Source organism: Bombus huntii, chromosome 5 (genome assembly GCF_024542735.1).
Source record: "Bombus huntii isolate Logan2020A chromosome 5, iyBomHunt1.1, whole genome shotgun sequence".
Lineage (NCBI taxonomy): Eukaryota > Metazoa > Arthropoda > Insecta > Hymenoptera > Apidae > Bombus > Bombus huntii.
The window spans coordinates 11,721,514-11,746,917 of NC_066242.1; the positions used below are offsets into that span (position 1 = coordinate 11,721,514).

At 36.6% G+C, this 25,404-nt stretch overlaps 1 protein-coding gene across 2 annotated transcripts; it reads left to right on the plus strand.

Annotated features, from left to right (window-relative positions):
- The first annotated feature begins 774 nt into the window (after window positions 1-774).
- Window positions 775-22,920, plus strand: LOC126865648 (protein disabled). 2 transcript variants are annotated; one of them, XM_050618426.1, is made up of 7 exons: window positions 775-2,668; window positions 8,581-8,795; window positions 9,097-9,240; window positions 12,373-12,525; window positions 12,972-13,220; window positions 13,328-13,579; window positions 13,863-22,920. In XM_050618426.1, exons 2-7 carry the CDS (start codon window positions 8,676-8,678, stop codon window positions 17,964-17,966), a joined length of 5,022 nt encoding a protein of 1,673 aa, XP_050474383.1. In that variant the 5' UTR covers window positions 775-2,668; window positions 8,581-8,675; the 3' UTR covers window positions 17,967-22,920. The 2 variants fall into 2 exon arrangements, with proteins under 2 accessions (XP_050474383.1, XP_050474382.1); XM_050618425.1 differs by having other exon boundaries at window positions 775-2,452.
- The last annotated feature ends 2,484 nt before the right edge of the window (window positions 22,921-25,404 follow it).

Below are 25,404 nucleotides of genomic sequence, written 5' to 3' on the forward strand. Positions count from 1 at the left end.
ATATTCATTTGCAATTGCAGTTTGTTCAAAATTTTTAACATCTTATTTTTCGATATTATTTGGAAATATCTTATAGAAATTTTATTTGGTATAGTTTAATAATAGTGTTAGAGTACTTACACGTTAAATTTTTTGGTTGATGATTAAATTATTTTAAAAAATTCACCGGGAATATAACATAAAACATAACATATCTGTAACAGTATTAGATGGATTTGTACATCCTTTTTGTTAATAAAAATTGTTATTAATTATATAATATCATTTTATACGTATTAAAATATTTTTAATCTCGTTTAAGAATACTTTTCTGATGCAATGAGCAACCTGTCCAATTGCAAAGCCAGACTTGTATATCTTATTTATCGCACTTCGTAAAATATTGCATTTAAATTCATTTAACCTTCAACATGAGGGAGATAAATCATAGTAAAGAACTTTCAGTAGTGTTAAGATTGTTAAGTTTATGAAGCTTCGTATTTACGTCAGAAAATAACAGCAAATATTGAAAACTTTTGCATACCACATATATATATATATATCTGATATTTATTTATAAGAAATAAAAATTATAATTTTTTCAATTTTTAATTCATAATTCTTTATTTTAATGAGTTTCCTTTTATATAAATCGTACAAACATTCATCTTGTTTTATTGTTTAAAAATAAACAAATTGTATTTTCTTCAAAATTATCGCAATAAATAATATAACGCAAATATATTTTGTAAAATTCTTAGTAGTTGTTTAGTAATTTTTAACATTCAATGTGCATGATTGATTCAAAGAACTAAATTGAATAAAATTAATGAATATCTAATTAAAATTTGCAATATGTACAAAAGATACTAAAGTTACATAAACTTCATTGTTTATTATTTATCTTATATTTTTATCCAGGAAGTGAATACAAAAAGTATACTTCCTTCTAGAAAAGATTCAATTTTTGCGCGCAAATTTACAGTACCATCTATCGTCACTAGGATAAGATACATATATGTGTACATAATTCAAACTTCACATCCCTATCGAATCTGTTTTGTTTATGACCCACCACCTCGCGGGAACATTCGTTTTTAATTGTATTAAAATCAAATGGAAATAAATTGAATAAATTCAGTACAATGCTCGACATTGAATTGTATTCAACATTTCGCTTGCATTGATCTTATATGAAATAATTAACATTTATTTAATCCCTTGTAATTAATAAACAGTATATTTTCCTGCTAATAATATGCCAACAAGAAAATACAAAATCTGATTGTATAAATACTTTGTAATGCACTAGGATAATATAGTCCACTCTTATACACAACTGCACCACCATCAATCCGATTCTTTTGTAATATTAAACGATGAATTGTAAAAGAGAACAATGAAGAAAATGGTCGGCATTTATCGACCTATCCCAAACAGTAATTACATATTACCACGCAATGACATGGTAATTTTTAATTTTCCGTCTTCCTCGCGCAACAGTAGCTGGCAACAGCCAACCATAGATGGAGAGGTATCACGAACGCCACGACATCATTTGCAGTTGCGCCACCCCGCAATGAAGGTTGTCACGAAGTATAAAAACAGCGTACCCATCGATATGTCCTCTCAGTCGATATCCAAATTGTGGGAAAAAAAGGAATAATCTAATTGATATATATACAACTATAATTCGTTATCAGAAAAATCAACATTTGAAAAGTAGCTTCTCGCTTTCGGATAGTGAAAACACTAGGGGATGAAATAGAAGAGTGTAGATTCGGCGTGGAAAAGCGCGCATGAAGCGGGAAATGTTCTCTGTGGCCCCGAAGCGACGACGCCACGTACTAGATGGTATATTATTGATCAATAAGAGAGGCTAACATGGGTGACCCGTGCCGGCAGAGGCAGCTGTTACTTCCTCCGTATTTTTACGTGACGCGCGTGTACCGCGAGAAACCGATCTTCGGACAGTATCTAGACAAGTTCTCGGCGTTTTCCCTGCGTGTTTGGGACAAAGTGGACCGTGTTCCTGGACAGGAAGTACCGACCGTACGTGAAACGTGCCAGCCTCATACTCCTGTGGAAATACACGAATCGAAGGAGACAGAGGGAGTAACGGAAGAGTAACGGCCAGCCAGGATAGCTGAAGAGGCACAAGATAGGTCGCGGGGGTGAAAGGGGAATAGGGTAGTGGGAGTGAACGGAGAGAGACAGACGGAGAAGGAGCGAACGAGTGGGAGAGCAACGGGAAGAAAGCGCGACAGAAGAGGAATCGCAGAAACAGAGGGAGAAAGAGACGTGTGAGCGACATGTGTCTGTGTTGAGAATTCCATCCACGATAGTACGGCGGCCGAGGGTGCGCCGAGAGAGAAGATCGGTAGCATTCTCCTCTCCTATATCCGATACTTTCTCGTCGCCTACACGGGACTATCGATGCAGACCTTACGGAAGAAAAACAGTCCGTGCAAGTGTGAGTAAAAAAAAAAGTAAGAAAAGAAAGGGAGAGAAAAAGAAAATAAAAGCCACCCCCGTAAACGAATTTACGCAAGTTTCTCGTGGATACCACTAAACTCGTGCGGTATTGACGTCGTCCTGTGTATCTGGTGTATACATTGTGATATACGTATCGGCGAGTTATGTGGCCTCTGATAGTCTCAGCCTGTTTCGTGGGATCTTCGACGTTCTCGTAAGAATTACGTTGTGTGATATCACCCTGTAGATCGGTCAAAGGGAGCTTTGGAATATGGCTTCCCTATTCTGTAAGAGGGAGAAAGATGACGGTTGCTCGATTTGGGCCACACAGATTAATTTCGTACATGAATAACGTAGAATGTATTGAATAAATACGTGAACCGCACAGTTCCGAAGGAGCTGATGGAATGCTGGGTGCTTTTGTTGGGGACGACACTGTTAATTTTGTGGTTTTCGCGCGAGCTTTCATTACAGACTTATAATTTACCGACCGTGGTAACGTAGTTTGTTGATTTGTTTGTTTGTACGTGGCACCGCTAACAGATGGCAGCACCACATATTTCGGACACCTCATATTAAGGATTATACTACTTCTGACAATTAGTTCTACGTGGCAACAATTTTGATCCTTCGCTTTAAATTCATTGAGTTTGAACATTCCAGATTCAAAAGATAAGTGAATTGAATTAAACATGTATACTCAGGATATATTTATTGAAAATTTCAATGCGAAATCGAAATATAAGTTGAATGTACATAAAAATAAAGAGATTAGATAAAGATGAGTTACTCTTAAACGTGACTTTTATATTTGCTCGTTTTTATCTTTTAGTTAATAATGTTCTGTTCGAGTTAATATAGACATGTCCTATGCATATAAGTAAGAACGGAAATATAATAGATATAGAGTGTAACCGATAAATCACGTTTCCTTAAAGTAAAACTTGTTTTAGATAATTGTGGCTGACAATAGACAAGCTGTGACGTAATGTTTGGAAAAAGGGAATATGTGAAATATTATCTAGTAAGAGTATCGTACATACAAATACCAATTTAATTAGAGAAAAATGTTATAAATATTACATTGTTAATACATATTATTAAGATTATTGTTCATATAGTATACTATTATGTTAAATTTTGTATTAATATGACTGTAATGACCGTTTATAAGAATTTTTCAAAATTGTTACATAACATTCGAATACATGTAAGTTCTTATACTTTTCAATGCCATGATTTTAGCAAATAAACAATGCTGAGTAACTATGTGCAATATGTGACTAACGAATTTTTCGAGTAAACGTCATCTTAATAACGTATGAGACTTATTAAAAGTTACTTAATAATCTATCTAAGAATTTCGGTAATTAAAATTAACGAAGATTTTGGAGAGTAACTCGGTAATTTTGGAAGTTCTGTGTACACACACACATACACACGCCAGTAAAAGCACAGAATTTACTAGAAATTTTAGTTTACGTCCAACATGTTCGCACTTGATGCACATTCTGAATTGTCTGGTGACAACTTAATAGAAGATTGAACGTACTAACTCAAATTATTATTTCTGATCTATGAAGTACTTTACCACTGAAATTACCACGTCAAGCAGTTTCCTGCGATATTTCTGTATCGACAAAACAATCGACGATGTTCTTGTGACACGTAAATCCGAAATATCTTCTTTGTGACGAGAGAAATTAAATTTCTATGGATCTGTTATTGGTTTATTTTAGCGTTCAATTTCGACCATAATTGAATCTCGAAGAATATCATGTACAAAAGTAGAAGTTTGTTTACAGCGTATTAATTATTAGTTAAAGTATTATACCTATCACTTCGAAAATGAAGAAACTTGAAGTTTTGTCATCAGCACTGTGTCATGCTCCGTTTTTCTCATCCAATATACTATAGCGAGCCATTATTTTGTTTATAATACAATTATTTCCTGTACAGGGTGGTTGGTAACTGGTGGTACAAGCGGAAAGGGGGTGATTCTACGCGAAAAAAGAAGTCGAAAATATAGAATAAAAATTTAAAAATTTAAGAATGTAAAAAATTAAAAAAATAACGTCAATCGAGACAACGATCTACAGTGAGATCTGTTATAACGAGACGTGATAAAGTGCACGCGTACCGAGCGAAAATTCAAAGTCGATTTTCTCGGAAACAAAGCCTCAAACGAAAAATTGTTATTCTATATTTTCGACTTCTTTTTTCACGTAGAATCACCCCCTTTTCGCTTGTACCTCCAGTTACCAACCACCCTGTATACGCGTACCGAGCGAAAATTCAAAGTCGATTTTCTCGGAAACAAAGCCTCAAACGAAAAATTTTTATTCTATATTTTCGACTTCTTTTTTCGCGTAGAATCACCCCCTTTCCGCTTGTACCTCCAGTTACCAACCACCCTGTATACGCGTACCGAGCGAAAATTCAAAGTCGATTTTCTCGGAAACAAAGCCTCAAATGAAAAATTTTTATTCTATATTTTCGACTTCTTTTTTCGCGTAGAATCACCCCCTTTCCGCTTGTACCTCCAGTTACCAACCACCCTGTATACGCGTACCGAGCGAAAATTCAAAGTCGATTTTCTCGGAAACAAAGCCTCAAATGAAAAATTTTTATTCTATATTTTCGACTTCTTTTTTCGCGTAGAATCATCCCCTTTTCGCTTGTACCTCCAGTTACCAACCACCCTGTATACGCGTACCGAGCGAAAATTCAAAGTCGATTTTCTCGGAAACAAAGCCTCAAACGAAAAATTGTTATTCTATATTTTCGACTTCTTTTTTCGCGTAGAATCACTCCCTTTCCGCTTGTACCTCCAGTTACCAACCACCCTGTATACGCGTACCGAGCGAAAATTCAAAGTCGATTTTCTCGGAAACAAAGCCTCAAACGAAAAATTGTTATTCTATATTTTCGACTTCTTTTTTCACGTAGAATCACCCCCTTTCTGCTTGTACCACCAGTTACCAACCACCCTATATAATATAATTTGGCTTAGAAAATGAAATACAGGGGAAACTTCATGTAGTTCAACATATCTCGAGAAACGAAAAAGAAGACTGAAAATTTGAACTAAGGAGAGCAGTTAGTTATTCACAAAGATAGAGAATCGTTCGAGCAGTGGCACAATTTTAATCCGTTATAACTCTGTATGAATTAAAAATTATCCTACCTATGTCTTAAGCTATTTCTTGGTCAAAATATTCATCAGGCAATGATTTATGTTTTATTCTAATATTTTTTTTCTTGTTGCTTTATTTTAATTGTCTGTAAGAAATGTCTTTAAAAATTCCTCGTAACGTCTTATAAAAGATCATTCGAATAATAGTTATCACTATATATCCTCTAATTTCTAATTCCACCTCTAGTACTAAATTTATTATAGTAGAATCTGATTAATTAGTATATAAACACAAGAATAAACGTAGCCACTGTAGGTACCTTATCGATTCGTCATTATTCTTTCCACCAATACCATCGCGTAGTATAATTGTCACTGCGGTAGACTAATTAATTAGTGTATAAATACAACAATATATACAGCGTACAAATAGTTTTATACCCTTAAGATGCATCTTAACGATCTATATTATTCCCTCGACCATTACTTTTACTTGCTACGTATCACGTACGACAGTCGTGACAGCGATAAACTAATTAATTAGTATACAAATACGATAATAGATGCAGCGGTGTACAAATATTTTCGTAGTTACCGTATGAGTCTTATCGATCTATGATGCTATTCCTTCGATAAATATTTTCACGTACCATGACGCGGCATAGTTGTGACAGCGATAGACTAATTAATTAGTATACAAATGCCATAATAGATATAGCGGTGTACAAATATTTTTGTAGTTACCGTGTGCGCCTTATCGATCTACGATGCCACTCGTTCGATCAATATTTTGACGTACTATCACGTAGTATAGTTGTGACAGTGTTAGGCTAAATAGGCAGCGTGCATCGACTAAAACCAAGGACTGGAACGGGATACAAAGGGCGTACAAAGGTGACCGCATTGAGGGGGTGGGAAGGGCATGAATTGGTTATCCGGATAGAAGCTCGAGTATCGACAGTTGGCGTTCTCCACTCGAGTCGCACGAGTACGTTCAAACAAATGCGCCGGTGTGCCTAGTGGCCATTAAAGTCGCGAGGGGTCGTGCAAAGTGTGCGTTAAAGAAGCTGTACGCGTTCATGTTAGAATGGGGTGTGCACGGACATTTCGATAAATTGTCTGTAGAAAGGCAAATCGAGGAGGTACGAGTGGCCAGAGATTAAGACTCGCGAGGGGATGCCTGCTTGATGATTGAAAGAGAGAATTTTCTATATGATGGTCGAGATGACTGTAGGGTAGCGATGGTGTATGTTTAATAGCAATTGAAAGCTGCCGAAAGCAGTTGTTTATTCGTTGGTGAAATGATAAAGCGATAGAGAATATATCAGGATATTTGAGAATTTTATGAGATGAGAACGTATCTTATGAAATGAAACGAAGTATCAAAATTTATAAGAACGTTGTCGACTTTGATGTTCTAGTTTCTGAATTTGATCGTTGCTATCGTTCGTAGTCGAAAACATTTTACGTTTTTTTTTTTTTCTTTTTTGCAGAATAAGATGCATTTTTATATCTCGTTCTTAATACACCACTACCTGAAGGATGTAGTTTGAGACAGATAGAAATAAAACGACAAGTTTCGAGAGCTCTGACATCCAGTTTTATAAAGCAAGATTACTCCACGATTAGAATTGAATCCAATAATTTGATATTTCGAAGCAAAGTGCCGAAATATCAGATAATTTAAAGATCACGACGAAAACGGACGAGAACGCGATTCCTCTCGTCTAATTTCGAATTAATCGTCAACGTTTTATTCTTAAATTCGTCAGCAACTGGCTGTATTATATAGGCATAACGAGATCAATTTTCCAGCGGATAGAGGATAGAAGAACCGTGCAACGACTAACAAAGTAACGCGAAATCTGTCGCGGTTGGTGCTCGTTTTAATATCCCTGCGTGCGGTCTGGTTGAAGCCGGGACCAAGTTGAATACCGTACGACGTGATTCTATCGAATTATCGAACTCGAAACAGCGGGGATTCGAAACGATCCGTTGGCAATGGTTTCAAGCCTCTTCAACTTAATATCGATCGACCACACGATCAGTTCGCCCGGCGAAAGCATCAAACGAGAATCCTTTCGAGTATCCTTCGGATAAGCAATTTATTTCTCCTTCCTGTTACTCGCCTCTCCTTTCCTACGAATAATAATTCGATCTTCGAATCTTCGTTCATCAACATCGGTAGATGAAACATTATTTAATAATTCTCGAGTGTGTAGGGAATTGCATAGGGTTGAAACACTGAGTAGTACTACTTGTAATGAGAGCAGCAATTCTACTTTTGCGAATGATTTACGAAATCGTTTAGAAGGAAGTAGCGATTTAGATTCCTCGATAGACTTGTTGGTAATTTACCGATTTAGATTCTCTTCCTACTCTTATCGATATTTATATTAATTAAAACTTTTTTTTCTATTTAATTTAGGATCGTTCGAAACGCTATTACTACTTATAGAGGGATAAGTATTTTCACTTTCGAAAATAAGCGAAAGCTTGTGGATTTTTCATTGGACGAATGAAGCTCTTATATAAGTTGTCCCTTTTTCTCTATCGAAATTTACAAACTCGTTTCAATATTTCCTCTTTCATCGAGGTTAAAGTTCAAATATAGAATAGGTATTATTAGTATTTTTACCTTTCGGAGGAAGTATTTCTGTTTTCAGGGAAATAATTAGCGAAATCTATTGCAAGCAATATTTTTCAACGGATGAATAAATAACGCTCTTACGATTGAATTCTTTCTCCTCATGGAAATTTTATTCAATGGAACTTTTTCATTTACTCGGCTTGGAGTTGAAATGCCGAGTATTACTACTTATTATTCGAAAAATATTCCTGCTTGTTATTCGAGAAATAGTTCCACTCTTTTAAATCGTAGCAGAGATTTATTACGAATGCTGTCCAATTTTTTTTCTTCATTTCTTAATTGGAAAAAACATTTATTTGTTGAAACGATATAAATAATGTCGTTTGTGCTTGTTTCGCAGTCAAGAACGAACCAACCCGATTTCTTGGGGAGGGTGTGTCGTTCAAGGCGAAGCTGATTGGCATATTGGAAGTATCGGAAGCACGCGGGGACCGGATGTGCCAAGCAGCTTTGGCGGATCTGAAGATGGCGATTCGAGCTGCCGGTGAACACAAACAACGAATCGCCGTTCAGGTCAGCATCGATGGATTACGCTTGCGGGACGAGAAGTCTGGGGTAATGACTCTCAAAAATGACAACCATAACAAATTTCATAATAAAATAAATATCCGATAAGAAATGATAAAAGTAAAATATTAATTTTTTAGAGAGAAATATTCGTCAAGGATTACATTTTTCAAAGATTGAATATCACATTTTTTTTTTTTTTAAGTAACCAAATCTTTTAGCAGTGTTTTATTCAATTAAAATAAAATATTTTTTACATTTTAGTAATAAAATATCTTTTTAGTTACTTTTGTGTATATGTACATAAAATGGATAGTTTTTTTACATGATCAAAATTTGTTTGTTCCAGGACTGTCTGTATCACCATCCTGTACATAAGATATCTTTCATCGCGCAGGACATGAGCGATTCGAGGGCCTTTGGATATATTTTTGGGTCACCAGACACGGGTCATCGTTTCTTTGGCATCAAGACAGATAAGGCAGCAAGTCAAGTAAGTTTTTCACAGTTTTCATCGATTGCATCTTATCCTCTATCGCGCTAATCAGAAAGATTATGAGATCTAAATATCGATCGTGAAAAGTTGATTTTGCTATTCCTCGTTCGCTCGTTGGTAAGATCAATAGATTGTAATTTGTGTATAATTCTTATCTTAATTTAATGTTTGAATAATAACTTTTATAAATGAAGTATAATAAGAGAATGGGAAACAGGTAAAATAAAATTTAGAAAAAGTGACAATTTGGTGTATTACTCTTAAATCGTACTATCTCTTAAATGGTTAATTTAACGAAATTTATGAATTTTTACACGTACGATTAATCACTATAAGTTCCTATCACGTTATAAACGTATTTTAATGCTACATTTCCTACTAGATTTTATAATTAACAATATTATATTCATATCTCTCCTACAAGCAGAATTACAATTTTATTCTACTTATATCCTAATACCTTTGAAATATTTGCACTAATTATCTGCTAATGTACCTTATCGATTACTTTACCAACGAGTAATATCAAATTACTCGACTAGAAATAGTTAACTTTATGTAGCCAATCAAAATGAAATTAATCAACAATTTTCTACGATCATTAAATTCGCTCTCCGGGAATCCTCAATTGCCGAGTTCAAGCTACTAAGAACAACGATGACTAAACGCTAACGTCTACGCTACGATAATTCGTGTTTATACCTCACACAACGCACGTTCGTCGAAAGTTTAAAAAATTAACAATAATTAGCGAGCCACAGTCGACATAAAGAAACCGTTTAGTCTGTGTGATCGATAAAAAGCGAGAGGCGATGAACGCAAGAACAGCCCGGTATTATATCGTCACCGGCACGGATATTGCCTTTGAGAAACAACAAAAGAACAAGGTTGGTACGCGTTGATTCGATAGGAGAGCCGTTCGTGCGCGAGTACGATCCTTAAACGTGGGTCTACAACCGTGTCATTTATCGTGAACGATTCGCTTTGCCGAGGCAAGGGGATCTAAAATGATATTTGTCCAATCCGGAGAAGCAATATCGACCTCGGTAGCTCCGGTAATTCCGCAGGGGTATGTAAATAATTGCATTATAGGATTCAGTCTGCCGCCCTAACGATACACCGCGGGAGATTGTTGTTCGATTATACGCGATTCCCTTCGTACTCGTTCAAAGAGATTGCAATTTCTTCGTGGCCCTCGTCTCTCTCTCTCTCTCTTTTTTTCATTTTTCCTCTTTTCTCTATTCCATTTTGCAATACGCCTCTTTTCACGCAGCTGGATGGGGATATATTTTTAAAATTTAATAGATATACAGGGTGGTTGGTAACTGGTGGTACAAGCGGAAAGGGGGTGGTTCTACGCGAAAAAAGAAGTCGAGAATATAGAATAAAAATTTTTCATTTGAGGCTTTGTTTTCGAGAAAATCGACTTTGAATTTTCGCTTGGTACGCGTATACAGGGTGGTTGGTAACTGGAGGTACAAGCGGAAAGGGGGTGATTCTACGCGAAAAAAGAAGTCGAAAATATAGAATAACAATTTTTCGTTTGAGGCTTTGTTTTTGAGAAAATCGACTTTGAATTTTCGCTCGGTACGCGTGCACTTTATCACGTCTCGTTATAACAGATCTCACTGTAGATCGTTGTCTCGATTGACGTTATTTTTTTAATTTTTTACATTCTTAAATTTTTTAATTTTTATTCTATATTTTCGACTTCTTTTTTCGCGTAGAATCACCCCCTTTCCGCTTGTACCATCAGTTACCAACCACCCTGTATTTTTGAAACAGAGGAAAGATTCAAAGGACTAAGCTGAATAGTACTATTGGGTTGGCAACTAAGTGATTGCGGATTTTGTCATTAGGTGGTAACGACAAAATCCGCAATCACTTAGTTGCCAATCCAATATATGAGCGATTCACAGGTCAACTCCATTCACTGAAATTGATGCTTGTATATGAATTGATGTCTACACAATCACATCAATTTTCTCCATTTTTGCTTTGTGCAGCAAACCGATTTGACAGATACGTGTATTAACACTGGAACGATTAGGATAGTTAGAAAAGAAGAAGGAAGAGGAAACTTCAATTGCATTAATGGAATTTTTGGGAATTTGAATGATTTTTTTGAAAGTACATGGATGAAAGTATATTTGTTTGAATTGGGTATCTTTACACGTACCTTTCATTTGCATCTCTTTGATATAAGTTCCATTACTTACTTTGATCGTCGGTAGTTCTGGCGTTATTTTCTTATATCTACAAGCTTAGCCGTACCCTCCCCAAGGATTTTAATAAGAGCGTTCAGAAGGTCTTTCACTATACTTCAAACATTTCTACGCTCGAATATCAATGTTATTTGAAACGTCACTGTGGTTTCCCGATATTTCCAACAAGATGCGATTTTCTTTCGTGAACACCGTGAGTGTTCTTCATTCTTTAATAAGCAAGAGCCTGTGGAATTCCATTTTTAAATTTCGTAAAAGAATTAATTTTTAATTGGGCTACAACGAAAATAGCAAAAGCTTTCGATGGATATCGCTACACGTAGTATACGCAGCTTCGCCTATTTTACTTGATTTTACGTAAGAAAAGGTCAAAGTAGTAGTCTAATTACGTATATTTTAGTGTTTAAAATATCGTGCTCGTAGTAATATTATTAGAACATTGTATGACGTTTACACGAAATTTCACCGATTAGAATGTTTTGCAATTAAACGGATTAAAGGTTATCGATAGATGTAAGAGAGCGAGAGAGAGAGAGAGAGAGAGAGGATGTGGCTGACCAAGTGTCTAGACTGTAAGAGAGAGGAACACGTAATAGAAGGGGAATAGGCCATAAGTGACTGCGGACCGTACATAGTCAGGCGCGTTTAGTATATCGGTAGAACACAGGAAGTAACTCTCAACTGTCCATTATTTGGGAGCGTGTTTGAATCGGAAGGTATTTCTAAAGTAATAAGAATTTGCGTTTGACATTTTTATATCGTGTCTCTGTTTTAGTTTTCGGTTGAAGTAAAACTGTTTTCTTTTATTAGCAACCTGGTTATTATTCTTGTACCTGGTTATATTAATGAAATACTTCAAGTTCCTGCATTGTAAAAGCATTTTTACTTAAAAATTTTATTGCAGGTGGTAATCGCGATGCGAGACTTGTTTCAAGTGGTGTTCGAGTTAAAAAAGAAGGAGATCGAGCTAACGAAGCAGCACTTAGAGCAGAACGCTATAAACGTTATTAAATTTCATACCACTGGCATCTTTGTCGAACCTACCCCTGACACTAAAGTAATTGTCATTTCCTTTTTAACTATATTTGTATTTCCACGGTCTTTTCAATAACAGTCGCTAGTTTTAAATGTTTAATTTATTATTTAATTTATTATATTTTAATTGAATTTATTATACGGTGATGTGCGAAAGTTTCGGGCCACTTCCTTGCTTATGTATATTTCGAGTATCTAAATAAGCTATAACCAATATTTGGTATAGCAAACGAACAGGATAACAAATTAATATTGTTATGCTGTTATATAATATTAAAGTTGTGTATAGTATATGATTATATTCTGATGCTAAAGTTAAAATTCTTTAAAATGTCACTTTTGAAATATAAAGTGAAAAACTGATCTGGCTGGAAATTTATGCACCCCCACTTTGTAACATGTAAAATATACAATTTTAGAACAATTTCATTATTAAATATTTAATATTGTTAAATCGTTTTGTGACAGGGTGCAGCAGGATCAGAGTCCTCTCTTCTTCGGGTAAGGAATGCTAATTCGGAGGCTGATAAGTCAACTGATAAACGAAACGAGCCTCAAAGTGGCGTTATTAGGGATTTATTAGATATACAATTCGAATTGGACTCTCTGCAGCAAGGTATCCATCACATGGACAAAATTACCCCTGAAAATCCACCACCTTCCGCTGACGATCTCTTTGAAACCGATCCATTCGGTGATTCTTTCGCGAATATGAAGGTATGTAAAAAATTAGTCAGCTTTAATATCTAGAATGCTCTTAATTTTTAGATTATTTCGTTAAAATAATATGTTTTGTTTAAAACATTCTTTGTGTATTTTTGTAGCTCGAAGATACTGTACGAGCAATTCTACCACCACCACCATCATCCTCTAAAAGAGGCCACCTAGAGCGACAACAAACGGTTCCAGGCACCCAATCGTCGATTACGTCGAGTCCAGCGACCACTCTGACTAGCAAGACCCCTCCACTTCAAAGTACAATTCAGTGGTTCGACGAAGAAACCGAGAATCTCTTTAGTGACAGTGAGCTCACCAGCTCGGCTAAAAATACGCCGGTTAAAAAGGAAGTGGAAGAGGTAAATATTTATTATATATACATTAATATTATAGTGGTCTTAGAGAGAATAAATTATTTCGAATATTTTAACTCAGACTGTAACTAATATAATTATTGTGTAAGTTCTCTAAGTTAAAACTGTTCATTTTTTGAAAACATTAAGGAGACAGGTTGCTCTATTACTATATGATCGGTCACAATTATCGATTTTGATTCATGAAGTCTTTCCAAACTGTCTATCAACTCTCTGTCATTTTATTTAAGTTTTTAATTAAATACTTTGTATTTGATAATTGTTACAGACCCAAGCCAAGAGCCCACAAATAGACGTGTTCACGGAGTTGGACCCGCTAGGAACCGGTTTAATAAAACCTTACGTAGACAAGAAGGACTTCTTCCAGCACCTGAAGAATCCTCCCAAGAAAGTGTTAAAAGATTTAGTGTCTACTAATTCGGCAGACACGTTCCCAACGAACTTTAACGTTCTCTCAGAACCCATAGAGTCAGTGAAACCACGAAACGACATAGTTCCCAAAGAAAATCAATTCGAGGACACAAACTTTGCGAATTTCGATCGATTCGACGAAAACGAGGCGATTCAATCAGTTTTCACGCGCAGTGATTCGTCCAGAAAATCGGATATGACGCCTAGAACGACTCATCATCAACCCCTTTCTGTGTCTTTGCCTCCTGAAGACTCTTCTACCTCGAAATCCTCTGCAATCTCGACTATTCCCACTTCCGTAGGCGTTTCTCTGCTCGGTAGAATAGACAAAGACTCCACAGAATCTGCGCATGGCTTGGTAAAGCTTCCCAGTCCCATAAAAACTACGCGCCAGAAAGAATTTGATATTGATATCACCGGCAGCAAAGTACCATCTATGGACAAACCGTTCCCAGTAGATTTCTCGACAGTCAGCGATTCACCAGCATCTCCACTAAAGTCTTGTCCCTCCGATGCCAATTCCAGACTATCCACTTCGTCTGCGGAACTGGAACTCGTACCTGAACCTCCTCCTCGAGGAATCGCTAACATTCTAATCAACCCTCCTCCTCTGCCACCGAAGAAGCAGGGCGTCAGGGGTGTTGTAAAGCCTCCTCCAAGGCCGCCGCACACAGATACATACTTCCACTACGATTTCCCTGAAAGGGAGCCCGTGGCGACAAGCGACAGGAATATGAGTCCGTCGAGGGACGCGAAGAGTCAATCAGATGACAATTTCAGTCCGCCCGTTCAGTTGTCTAGCAAATCGGATTTGATAAGCGTGATGACCACGTCGGCGTTCGAGGACTCGTTTAGTTCTATGGTACCCACCACGAATTTGTCCTCGTTTTTCACTTCCACTTCCAGTTCGACGACTGGACCCAAAAAGACGAAACCTTCGTTGGATATCACTCTAAGCCAATTAACGTCTGCCAATTTAGATGAATTGGCGAGCAGTTTAGGGATGACTGTAAAGGAGTTGACTAGTCTAACTCTTCAGCAGTTGACTGAGTGCTTGGCCACTCTCTCAGCCAAGGAAGCTGCTGCCAGCGATAGCGAGGAACCAGTTCCTATAAAGCAAGAGCAAGTCAGTGCTATGCAAGCACAACCCGTATCTAGCATGGTGCAACCGAAGCCGTTCAACGAGCCACAGCTTTTTACTAAAACGAACATCGACCAGGAGACCAAGCAGGATGCTACTTACGATAAGTACGCTGTTTTTAGAGAACTGTTGGAGCTGGAACAGATGGAGAAGAACGAAGAGAACGTCATGAAAGAATTCGCGGAGGAAGAGGAAGTGACAAAAGAGGAGTTTGAATTAGTTAGTCAGCATCAAGAAACTAGCGAAGAGATCAGATCAGAAACTTTGGCTACTCTGGTGAATCTAACGGTGAAACTTCCGCCTAGTAACGAGGATCTGACTAAGGAAGAACAAATTGAGGCAAAGTCTGAAGACACGACTGAACTTTCTTCGAGATTGACATTTGAAAAGATTCAGTCAATTGAACTAGAAAGTAAAACAGAACCAGTGACAGAGCCTGAAGTACCGACAGATTTATTGACGAAACAAGAAGAAGAGGAATCTGACAAAACGAAAGCTATAATCGACATTGAGGAGAGAACAGAAGAACCCGAGCCTATTGACAAACCTAGCGAATCCAACGAGGATTCTGATAAACCAGAAACAAAAGAAACAACTACAGAAGAGGGTAATGGGCCCTTGATTGAAGTAAATAAAGTTGAGGTAAAGTCTTCTGTATCTATTTCCAGCGACAAATACGCGGCTTTACGTGAGATTATAGGCGAACCAGAACCACCAGTCAAACAACTTGACGAAGACATACCGAATTCCACTAGAATGTCACCTGTGATTCAATTATCGACCCAGCAAAAGACTTCAGCCGAAGTGGAGTTGTTAAATCTATTTTCTGACACGCCCCCACCTTCCAGTCCTAAAAAGCAGTCTAAAAATGAGGAAGACTCGAGTTCTATGGGGATGGATATTTTTGAAGAGATTAAAATGTTAAGCAGCAGTGGACACGCACCAAAAACCAAGTCTCTAATTCCTGAAGACATCCTCTGCCCATTTACAGAATTAAAACCAGAAAGAGACGAAAGTAAAGATGATAGCAGCTGGACGAAGTTCGATACAGGTCTCTTCGTTTCAGATAGACCCCCTTCTGACTGTCCTCCTTCGATTAGTAGAACTTCGCCGTGGTCTCCTGATGGAAAAGAGTTCCAGAGAGAAGCGTCTTTCAAAGGAAGCATGTACCAACAATCAGGCGACAGTGATAATGAGTGGAAAGACGAGGAAGAGAGCGAAGAGAGCAATGGAAGGGTACGAGATGGCAGATTTAGATGTAGCCACTATCCAAGATTCGATGCTCCTTTCGGCGATAGGAGCTTCTACGAGGAAACAGGTGGTCCGGGGGGCAAACGAGACAGAGGCTTCCGGGATAAGATGATGGAGAAGCCTCGCGATTCTGCGTGGATCAAGAATTCCGGACACAGGCCTCGTGACTCTTCTCCGTGGCACGATGAGAGTCAATGGGAGAAAGAGCCCAAGCATTATCCTCATAGAAAGATGCAGTATAAGGACGAAGAAGAACACTATGAGGGTCATTGGAAATGCAGATCGAAGCCTCAACGTTGGAATTGGCCACACGAGCATGGACCCTTTTATGACGAGGAAAGAAAAAGGAAAATGATGCTGTGGAAGGAAGATAGGTTTGGCAGCCAAGAAAGTATGGGATACGACGATGACGATAGGTGGTCCAGAAGGAAATATGAGAGAAGACGATGGGATGAGGATGCCAGATTTTGGAGTAGGAGATCAACGGGTCCACCAGATTCTGACTATCCTAGTAGAGAAAGCTACTATTACTATAGAGAAAGCAGGGAACGACCACACGATTATCCTTCAGCTTGGAACGAAGACTATGGTTCCGATAGACCAGGAGACGATTCCCCAAGGTATAATCAATCAGGTAGAAAGCGACACTGGCCGAAGAGGCCAAATAGTGCAAACGAGGGACGCAACACTGACATGGTCTACCCTGAATCCCGAGGAAAATTCGGCACCTCCAGGTCCGAGTGCAATGATAATGACTCTGATCCATATGTAAGATCTTCGCAACGTTCCAGGAGTCGTCAAAGTTATTGGGGTAGCGATCAGGAGTATGACAGCTGGGCGGATAGACCGTATTGGTCCGAGGAACTAGATACCAAGAGTGAGAGTCTTCATCGAAAGAGAATACCCAGGCACAAACCTCGCCAGCCTCACACAAAGACCCAAAGTCCATTTGAGGATGATTTTGCCCAAACTGTAGAACACGTGGACCCCACTACCGTGGAATCTCTGGCTACAGCGGAGCCACGAATTCGTTCTGAAGGCAGTGAACGGAAACCATCACCACAGAGTCCTTCGTTTACGACGAGGTATCCGAAGGCTCCCAGGAGAGCGATGGGTATGGACGAGGTCTACAGCAAAAGATCTAGTTACTTCGAAGATGATTTACCCTTCGCGGCTACTGGCATGGGCGATTCGCCGGATAGACAAAGGCTTCCTTCTGACCAAAAAGCCACGCCTGAAGAGCTTCCTTGTGAATCCAAAGATGCTCATCAGACGACTGATGATTTTGTATCAGGGGACGGCAGCCGTGATTCTTTCTTCAATGGGCACTTGAGATACGACGACGATGCGTTCGCTTTTAAGTCAGAAATGGAAGACAACGTCTCTGAACATAGAGCGACCACTTTACCTTTGAAGAATCATGGTCGACAAGGAAAGTACTCTGCTGGAAGTAATAATAATAATAATAACAATAAGTCGAGGAACGATCAGCATATTAGGAAGTCAGAATCGGTGAATATATTTGTCAGGGAGAACGATCCGTTCGGGGATGACGATTTCTTCGATTGATGGGTCGTTAGAGAGGTGTTTTACCTTAATAAGCACGGTGCTGGACATTTCGATGAGGTTTCATGCGTCAGTTCCGGGTTTTCGGAGATGGTGCCGGGGTGATTCGACGAGGTGCGTTTATTTTATCTGTACAAGAACGTACCGGGCTTTGAGCTGTCATTGCTCTATTTAGTCCTCGAGTTAGAGGTGGACTGTTATCGCGTACCATCTATGTTTTTTTTTTTTTTTTCGGTTGGGTTTAGACTATCATGGAGGCAGTAAGCGTTGGTTGATGAAGATTATTAAGCGATAATAGGACTTGAATATGACGTTCCGTTGTTTAAAATTGTGGAGAGCTTAGTAAAGGTTGAATTCGAGTACTCGTGATGAGGTGATAAAGTAAGGGTTAGCAAATGATTTTTGCGTTTACCTTTTTTCATTTTTTGGATATTTATATCTTAGAAAGATTAAGAGAAAATTATTTTAGGTTTCAATTGAGAAATTTTTTGTAACTCCAATCGATTGTAGATGATAATAGGGATCACGTGTGTTAGTCAATGACATTGAATAAATTCTACTCGCTATTTATTAATTTCTAATCCCATACTAAAAAGAAGTGCCGGATCAAGAGGTGACCCAGCTAGCAACTTAACATGAAACCTCTTTTTCTTTATTGCATCAACAATAAAACATACATTCATACAAAAATAAAAAATACATTCCAAGTAAAAATATTTCTATCACGTCGTATCCATCCAGAAAGTTTCTAAATGCGTATAGAGAAAATTTATTTCTTAGAATTCCAAAATCGTATCCTTCGACTTTGAAGTTCAAATTCGTTTGAAAATTAATATATTGAAAAGTTATTTTTAAACGATTAATACTTATTGCCTCCATTATAACTGACAATATGTTGTTTAGTTGAGATTTATTATTATATAGTGCGAATGTGAACTAGAAATGATTGAAAGTGACATAAACGCGTTCTTTTATGGTTGATCCACTATTAGGTCCATCGGTGAAGAGGATTCGTCTTAACGTATCGATAGCGAGATATCGATGGGGTACGAGCAACGTACCGACTGCTAGTCATTGTTTTAATAAATTTGTACATAATGTTATATCGGCGTTAGCGCTAAATTGATTCGTCGATCGGGGTCTGTATATGTGCGGTACAGTTTGTATGGCCAATTGTTCGCCGTAATCTTGACGCGTGCTTTCAATTCCTGATCATCGGTCCATAGAGTGTAATTATGCTTAGGTTCGAAGCAAAGTGGGATGCTCCGTAAAGTTTATGTTAAACGTTAATTTACAATATTTTTATTTAGTCGACGTGAAATTATGCATTTTCAGATATTCCATGATCGAATGGTAATTTTCATCGTAGATGACTCACGACAGTCTCAGTTAATTTACTTCATTTTTATAGAGTGTTTTATCTTAATTTGTATTCTGCATTTGAAGTGATATCAAGTCTATCACATGATAAAATACATAATTTTAACAATGAAACAGAGACTGCTGTGATTCAATGACGTTTATGAGACTGACATTTATAATGATTAATAATTTGATCGTAAGACGAATATTAATATCTTAATAAGACGGGAATTGAACGTTTTTTGGACAAAGACTATCATCTCGTTTTGCGTGCCAGCGAAATTATATTAATCCTGTTAATCGAATTTGCGTCACGTTTAATGAAAGAATTAGGTAACCAAGCTTTTCTTCGTTTCATGAGTTAATTAATTTTTTTTATGCTAGTAAATGAAACATTCTGTTTTATTTATATTTTTATAAAATCTTTCAAAATTTTCTTATGAGCATTCCACTTTTTTTTTACAACTGATTGTGATATTCAATCACGTTTTTGTTTTGTTCGTTTCATACGATCACGATGCTAGTCATGTCCGAGTGAGTTAGGGTTATTATATAGAGAATATAGGTTTGATCGTCAATAGTTATTGCAATTGAAATGGTTAGACATCTTTCAATTTGTATTTTGTTCTTTTGCGTTTCTCCTTAAAGCAAAATTTAACTAATTATTTTGGTTCACACACTTTCATGCTCTGTACTCGAAACTTTTTTTGCTATAGCGAATTAATAATTATATCCTTTTCGATACAAGTAAAACAAAAGACTTTTTTATTAAATTCTAAGAATACGTTTCAATATTATTCGTGTATATATTTTATTTACCTGTATTCCAATGTTATTAATAATTTATCTGAACATTTTATTTATACTTTTATACATTTTACAAAGTATCCATGTTCAAAGAAACTATATGTTCTATAATTAATGGCTATAATAAAATTTATAATAATATTTTCGTGAATTACATTCGTTTTTGGGTTACATCATTTCAAAACTACAACAGTATTGAAAGACATTTTCAGAAAATATCGAAGTAATTTTTCGAAAAAATGCCTAACAATTTCAGATGCAATAGCTTCAACAATGAACGCCTGAGAGGATCTCATTCGATAGTTAGATTATTCGGAACGTTGGAGAATGAAAATGTGACTTTTATACGTTTTTTGACTGGAACGATCATCGTTCGTAGGTCGAATCGATACCTTATTAAGGACAAAGTAGATTCGATGATCGATTGTCGATCGAAGACGAAAAAATGGGGAAAAAGGAGAAAAGGTGAAATGAAGAAAATCTCCGTCAGTCTAGATAGTTTACAATTGCAATTTATTTACAACAAATAGAATCAATCTTAAATGATCTTTTATTTATTGTTTATTTGCAATAGAAAAATTGTATATGTACTTTTATATTTTATATTTATTTCAGTTATTTATACGTAGATAGATGTTGATAATTTGCGGTGAATGCATTTAACGCTTGAAACGACGAATTATTCATTATTTATTTAATTTATTAATGGAACCTTGGATCTGTTTAAGGATATAAATTATAGTCAGAGTTTTACTGACGATAATATAGCTTGCATGCAATTCCACTCACCGAATATGAAACGATGAATTTCTGTTTGATCATTTGTCTACCTCGTGAAGAATTCAAACGTGAAAAGATGACAAATTTATTTTAATTTACACAAATATGTTTATCGATATAACGATACTTATTAAAATGAATGGGACAAATCGTGTGAACTTGTAATTAAAAGTGTGACATGCATATTGCAATTAACCAAAGCTAAAGATTTTTTTACGTAGCATTCGCAACGTTATTCGCTTTATTAAAGCAAACGGAGAACCGTCAGTGGCAATAATTGTGTTAATGCGTAGATTGTAATAACGTGATTTTGAATTTTGAATTATAACGCGGCTTAATTGAATGAAAAAACAAAAAAAAAAAATTAATGTTCGACGTTATTAACTATTAACCCTTGTGTGAGCAACCGGGTAGTCATTTTTATAATTCTTTAAATAAATTTCCATGTTCTTATGAAGATATCACAAAATATCATTATTATTCGAAATAGACTTTCAAAAAAATGTTGCTTATATATTTCTATGTCTAACACTTTTTGTTTGAAGAATTATAAAAATTCGTAAAATTTTTATTTCACTGAATCGACGTAAAATTGATAAAAGATCTCTTAAATATCAAAGCTTCGAATCTATTTCTACACTTGTGCTAAACATAAGCGCTATTAACGAAGAATTACTTTACCAAATTTTCATTCGTAAATCATCTTAGTTGCGATCTATCTTACATGGACATTCGAGTATTCTGAATTATTGGACAAGCGTGTATTACAAGCAGACCACGAATGTTTATGCGAATTTATATTTCTATGAACGTAACTAAAGAAACGAAATCCAGGTGGAAATTTCTTTCACGCTTAGAATATCACACTAAATACTTCGAATATAACACGGTCTACTTGTAAGTTTAATGCTTTGGCTACTCTTTTGTAAATTTAATTAGTTTGTTTCAAAAACGAAAATCGAAGCAACGTCTAAATAATAAATTTTTGGATTAATTTCTTGATACTTCTATAAGAACATACGGTATCCTGTTGTAAAGAAAATGTGAGAATGAATGCCTGATAAATCACACAAGGATTAAAAGACGAGAAAAGGAGAGAAACCACTGTAAAACACAAGGAATATATACCTCCAATGTGTTGCATTGCACGCAACTTCACCACTAACATCGTTTCAATTACCATGAAATTTCTACACCCACGAGAATAAGAATTCGTACTTTCTTCGATAATAATAGTAACATCTGTGCAATATATCACGAACACTGAAAACGCTATTCAGGGATTTTAGCTAACAAAGTACTTAAGCAAATATGTAAAACCTTTTTGCACGGTGAAAAGGTGTGAATGATTTGCTACAAGGAAAAAGACTACGATTTTACATGAACGTAGTTAATACATTATACAAGATAACATTTAAAATGAAAGACAAGGAAGAAGGGAAAAAATTTACGACGAAGATAAAACTATACCAAACGCTTGATTTTTACGATAAGAGAGGAATTATTTGAAACTTGTAATTGAATAGAGCAAGTGAGTGATATATATATATATATATATATATATATATATATATATATATATATATATATATATATATATATATATATATATATATTTCTGTCTGGACGTGTAAGTGATTAGCGAAAACGGAAAGTTCCATAAGCAGGACGAAGGACACGAATAATAAGCGTAAATAGTGTAACAATTATGAAATGCAAAGAAAGGGGAATAAGAAACTAATTTGTCGACGTTTAGAACACAGTACTCCGCATCGCTATAATAAAATACGATAATACATTGGTGACTTTATGTATGCGCTATTAATCGTGGGATATTGTCATGTTTTTAATACGACCAGATATCGCGATGACGATTTATTCCGTGCATTATTGTCAGTCTCCCGGTGAACACGAGTCGCAGTACCACACTAAAACGAACGGAACCGTTCGAATAAATTTTCACTTTAAAAATGTTGGAACAGAATAAATTTCTTTTGGAAGAAACCTACTATGACTCTTTGATCGTTTGCATGCGACACATTCGTATTCCATCTTCGTTTCTGGGAAGGCTAGTTCTAGTAAGTATAGTTTCGTGCTATTATTTTATTTTTTTTTTTTTTTTTTTTTTTTTGGTGATTTGTGAATTATTTCCTGACGTTATTTGTATCAAGTGGTGTAAAATTTCTTGATAGCGTGGTATGTATAACACTCCTTTCAGAAAAATGATCGATAAAATAATTTTGAAACGGTATACGTATACGTATAGGCAATCTTTGTATTTAGATGCACAGTGAATATTAAATTTTTCTAGCGATAACGATAACGGTAATGAAATTTAAGATGTCATTTTTATTATCTTCGTATTGTATGAGAAATTATGTTTTGAAATTTACGAGGTATATTTTATCTTTCCTTTTTATACGTGAAATTATATTGAACTAATGCAAAACCTGTATTAAATCAACTTCGATTTCTTAAATCCCATAGTATATTACAGAAAAACGTTTCGCAAAAATATACGAAATTAATAAACAGCGGAACGATATCTTACCAATTCTTGTAGAAATACGATTGAGAATATACGCTGAAGAGAAACACGAAAAAAGGGGAGAAATTCTAGCATTTTTTATGTTCACTATTAACGTTCAATTTAAACTAAAATAGAATTCTCGATCGAAATGAAATTTTTGATTCACTAAAAGATCTCGACTACTCGTAAAATCTCTATGAAACTACCATCCCGTCTGTCGTTACAGCGTTGAAATAACTAAAATCCAAACTCAGGACGACGAAACGAGAGAACATTAAAAAACAACGATTTGTTGGCGAGTTAAATCGATACCGGTGGACTCGTGCCATCGTAAACACTGTAAAAACCTGCAGGATCTCGAAGACCTCCACCACGGGGTTTCTCTTTGTTGCGATCGGCAGCGGTGGTGGCTGCGGAGGCGCCTCCTCCGCCCCTATCGCATCGAAACGGGTGGAGATCCCTCGGTTAGCGTGCTCCCCGTTCCTTGATTTGGCCGAGCACAATGCACAATAAAAGAGCATTAGATCGTCGGCTTTGTCGAGCGGTTGCACGACTTCTCGTAACAATGGCGTGGCCCCCACTCGGCCCGAGCACTCGAAACACCTGGCAAACAAGGAAACAATGCGCACGAGCCGCACTTCGACGGGATTTCGCGCATTTGGGGTGCGCGCATGCTAACAAATTATCACTCCCTCTGTCACTTTTCGTTCTCTTTATCTCTCTCTTTTTCTTTCTCTCTGCCGATTTTCTTTCTTCTTTTCTCTTCGCGTTTTTCACGCACCCTCACATGCTACCAACCACTGCCACCTTCGTGCACACCGCCGCGAAATACTTTTCTTGCTCGCGATTACGCAGCAACATCGTGTCAATCACAGATTTGACGATGACCGCCATCAACGTGACGCGATGATACAGACTGTTGGCAAGAATATACAGTAGAACGTCGTTTATTCGAACAGGTTGGCAGACGAGGCAGTTGAGACGATAGAAGTTGAGAGTTAACTTGCTTGTACGAAGCAAGTGCGGATGAACGAGTATCTACTGTTCCAATTTTCACTTCATTGGTATTATGTTCTTAAATTCGTCAATAGCTTGCTGATCTAGCAGTACGATTTTAACTTTTGATTCATCGATATATCAGATTCGAAGACGAATTGTATTTTTCAATTTCTGATTTGTTCATTCAACAAATTTGTTCAATTTGTAATTCAACGATGGACAGCGGACTTTTATTGAAATTCGTATTTTCGTAAATCTAATTAAACGGATGGAATTTCGGTAGAAATTTAGTTTCTCCGCAGAATATTAGAATAAGCGCAATACATCTTAGACAATTCGTCTATTTTCGCGTAATACGTACAATTTGTGCGTTTTTGTTACTTTGAATTTCCCACAAACGCACACAAACTTGCAGTCCATTTCTAATCCACCAATTTCCCCACAAATTTTAACACATCGGTGTAATTGTAATTTTCAATTCGTTAATATTGCATCCATTTTCAATTCGACATAAACTATTTAAACTTAATTTAATTTTCCATCTACCAACATTTCCTCGACTCTTAACTCGCAATTATTGCTTGTGCTATTATTTTCATCCGATTCTTCCTCTCATGCTACTAATTCTTAATCAAAGAGGAACGTTTTCCATACAAATGGAAAAAAAAAGGAAAAAGAAAAGAAAAGAAGGGAAGAGTAAAGTGCATTCCCTTTGACATAATACTAGCCGTTGACCTATCGTTGTAAAACATCGAGCGGAAGGTGACGCAACGAGGGCGAGAAAAAAGGGAAGAAAGAAGAAAATCAACCCGCATGTGCTCGGACGCACTTGAAAACGAAAAGTACTTTTGGACCAAGAGCGATATGGAGGCGGTATACGTCGGAGAACGTGAAGAGTGTACCGAGGGTGCGTGAACTATGAAATGCACCGGCTATACACGTTCCCTCTTTCGACAAATGTAG

Coding starts and splice junctions, on each gene's coding strand:
- LOC126865648 (XM_050618425.1), top strand. CDS start 2,416: ATGCAGACCTTACGGAAGAAAAACAGTCCGTGCAAGT. Junction 2,453..8,580: donor GAAAAACAGTCCGTGCAAGT/GTGAGTAAAAAA, acceptor CTTGTTTCGCAG/TCAAGAACGAACCAACCCGA. Junction 13,580..13,862: donor TTAAAAAGGAAGTGGAAGAG/GTAAATATTTAT, acceptor TAATTGTTACAG/ACCCAAGCCAAGAGCCCACA.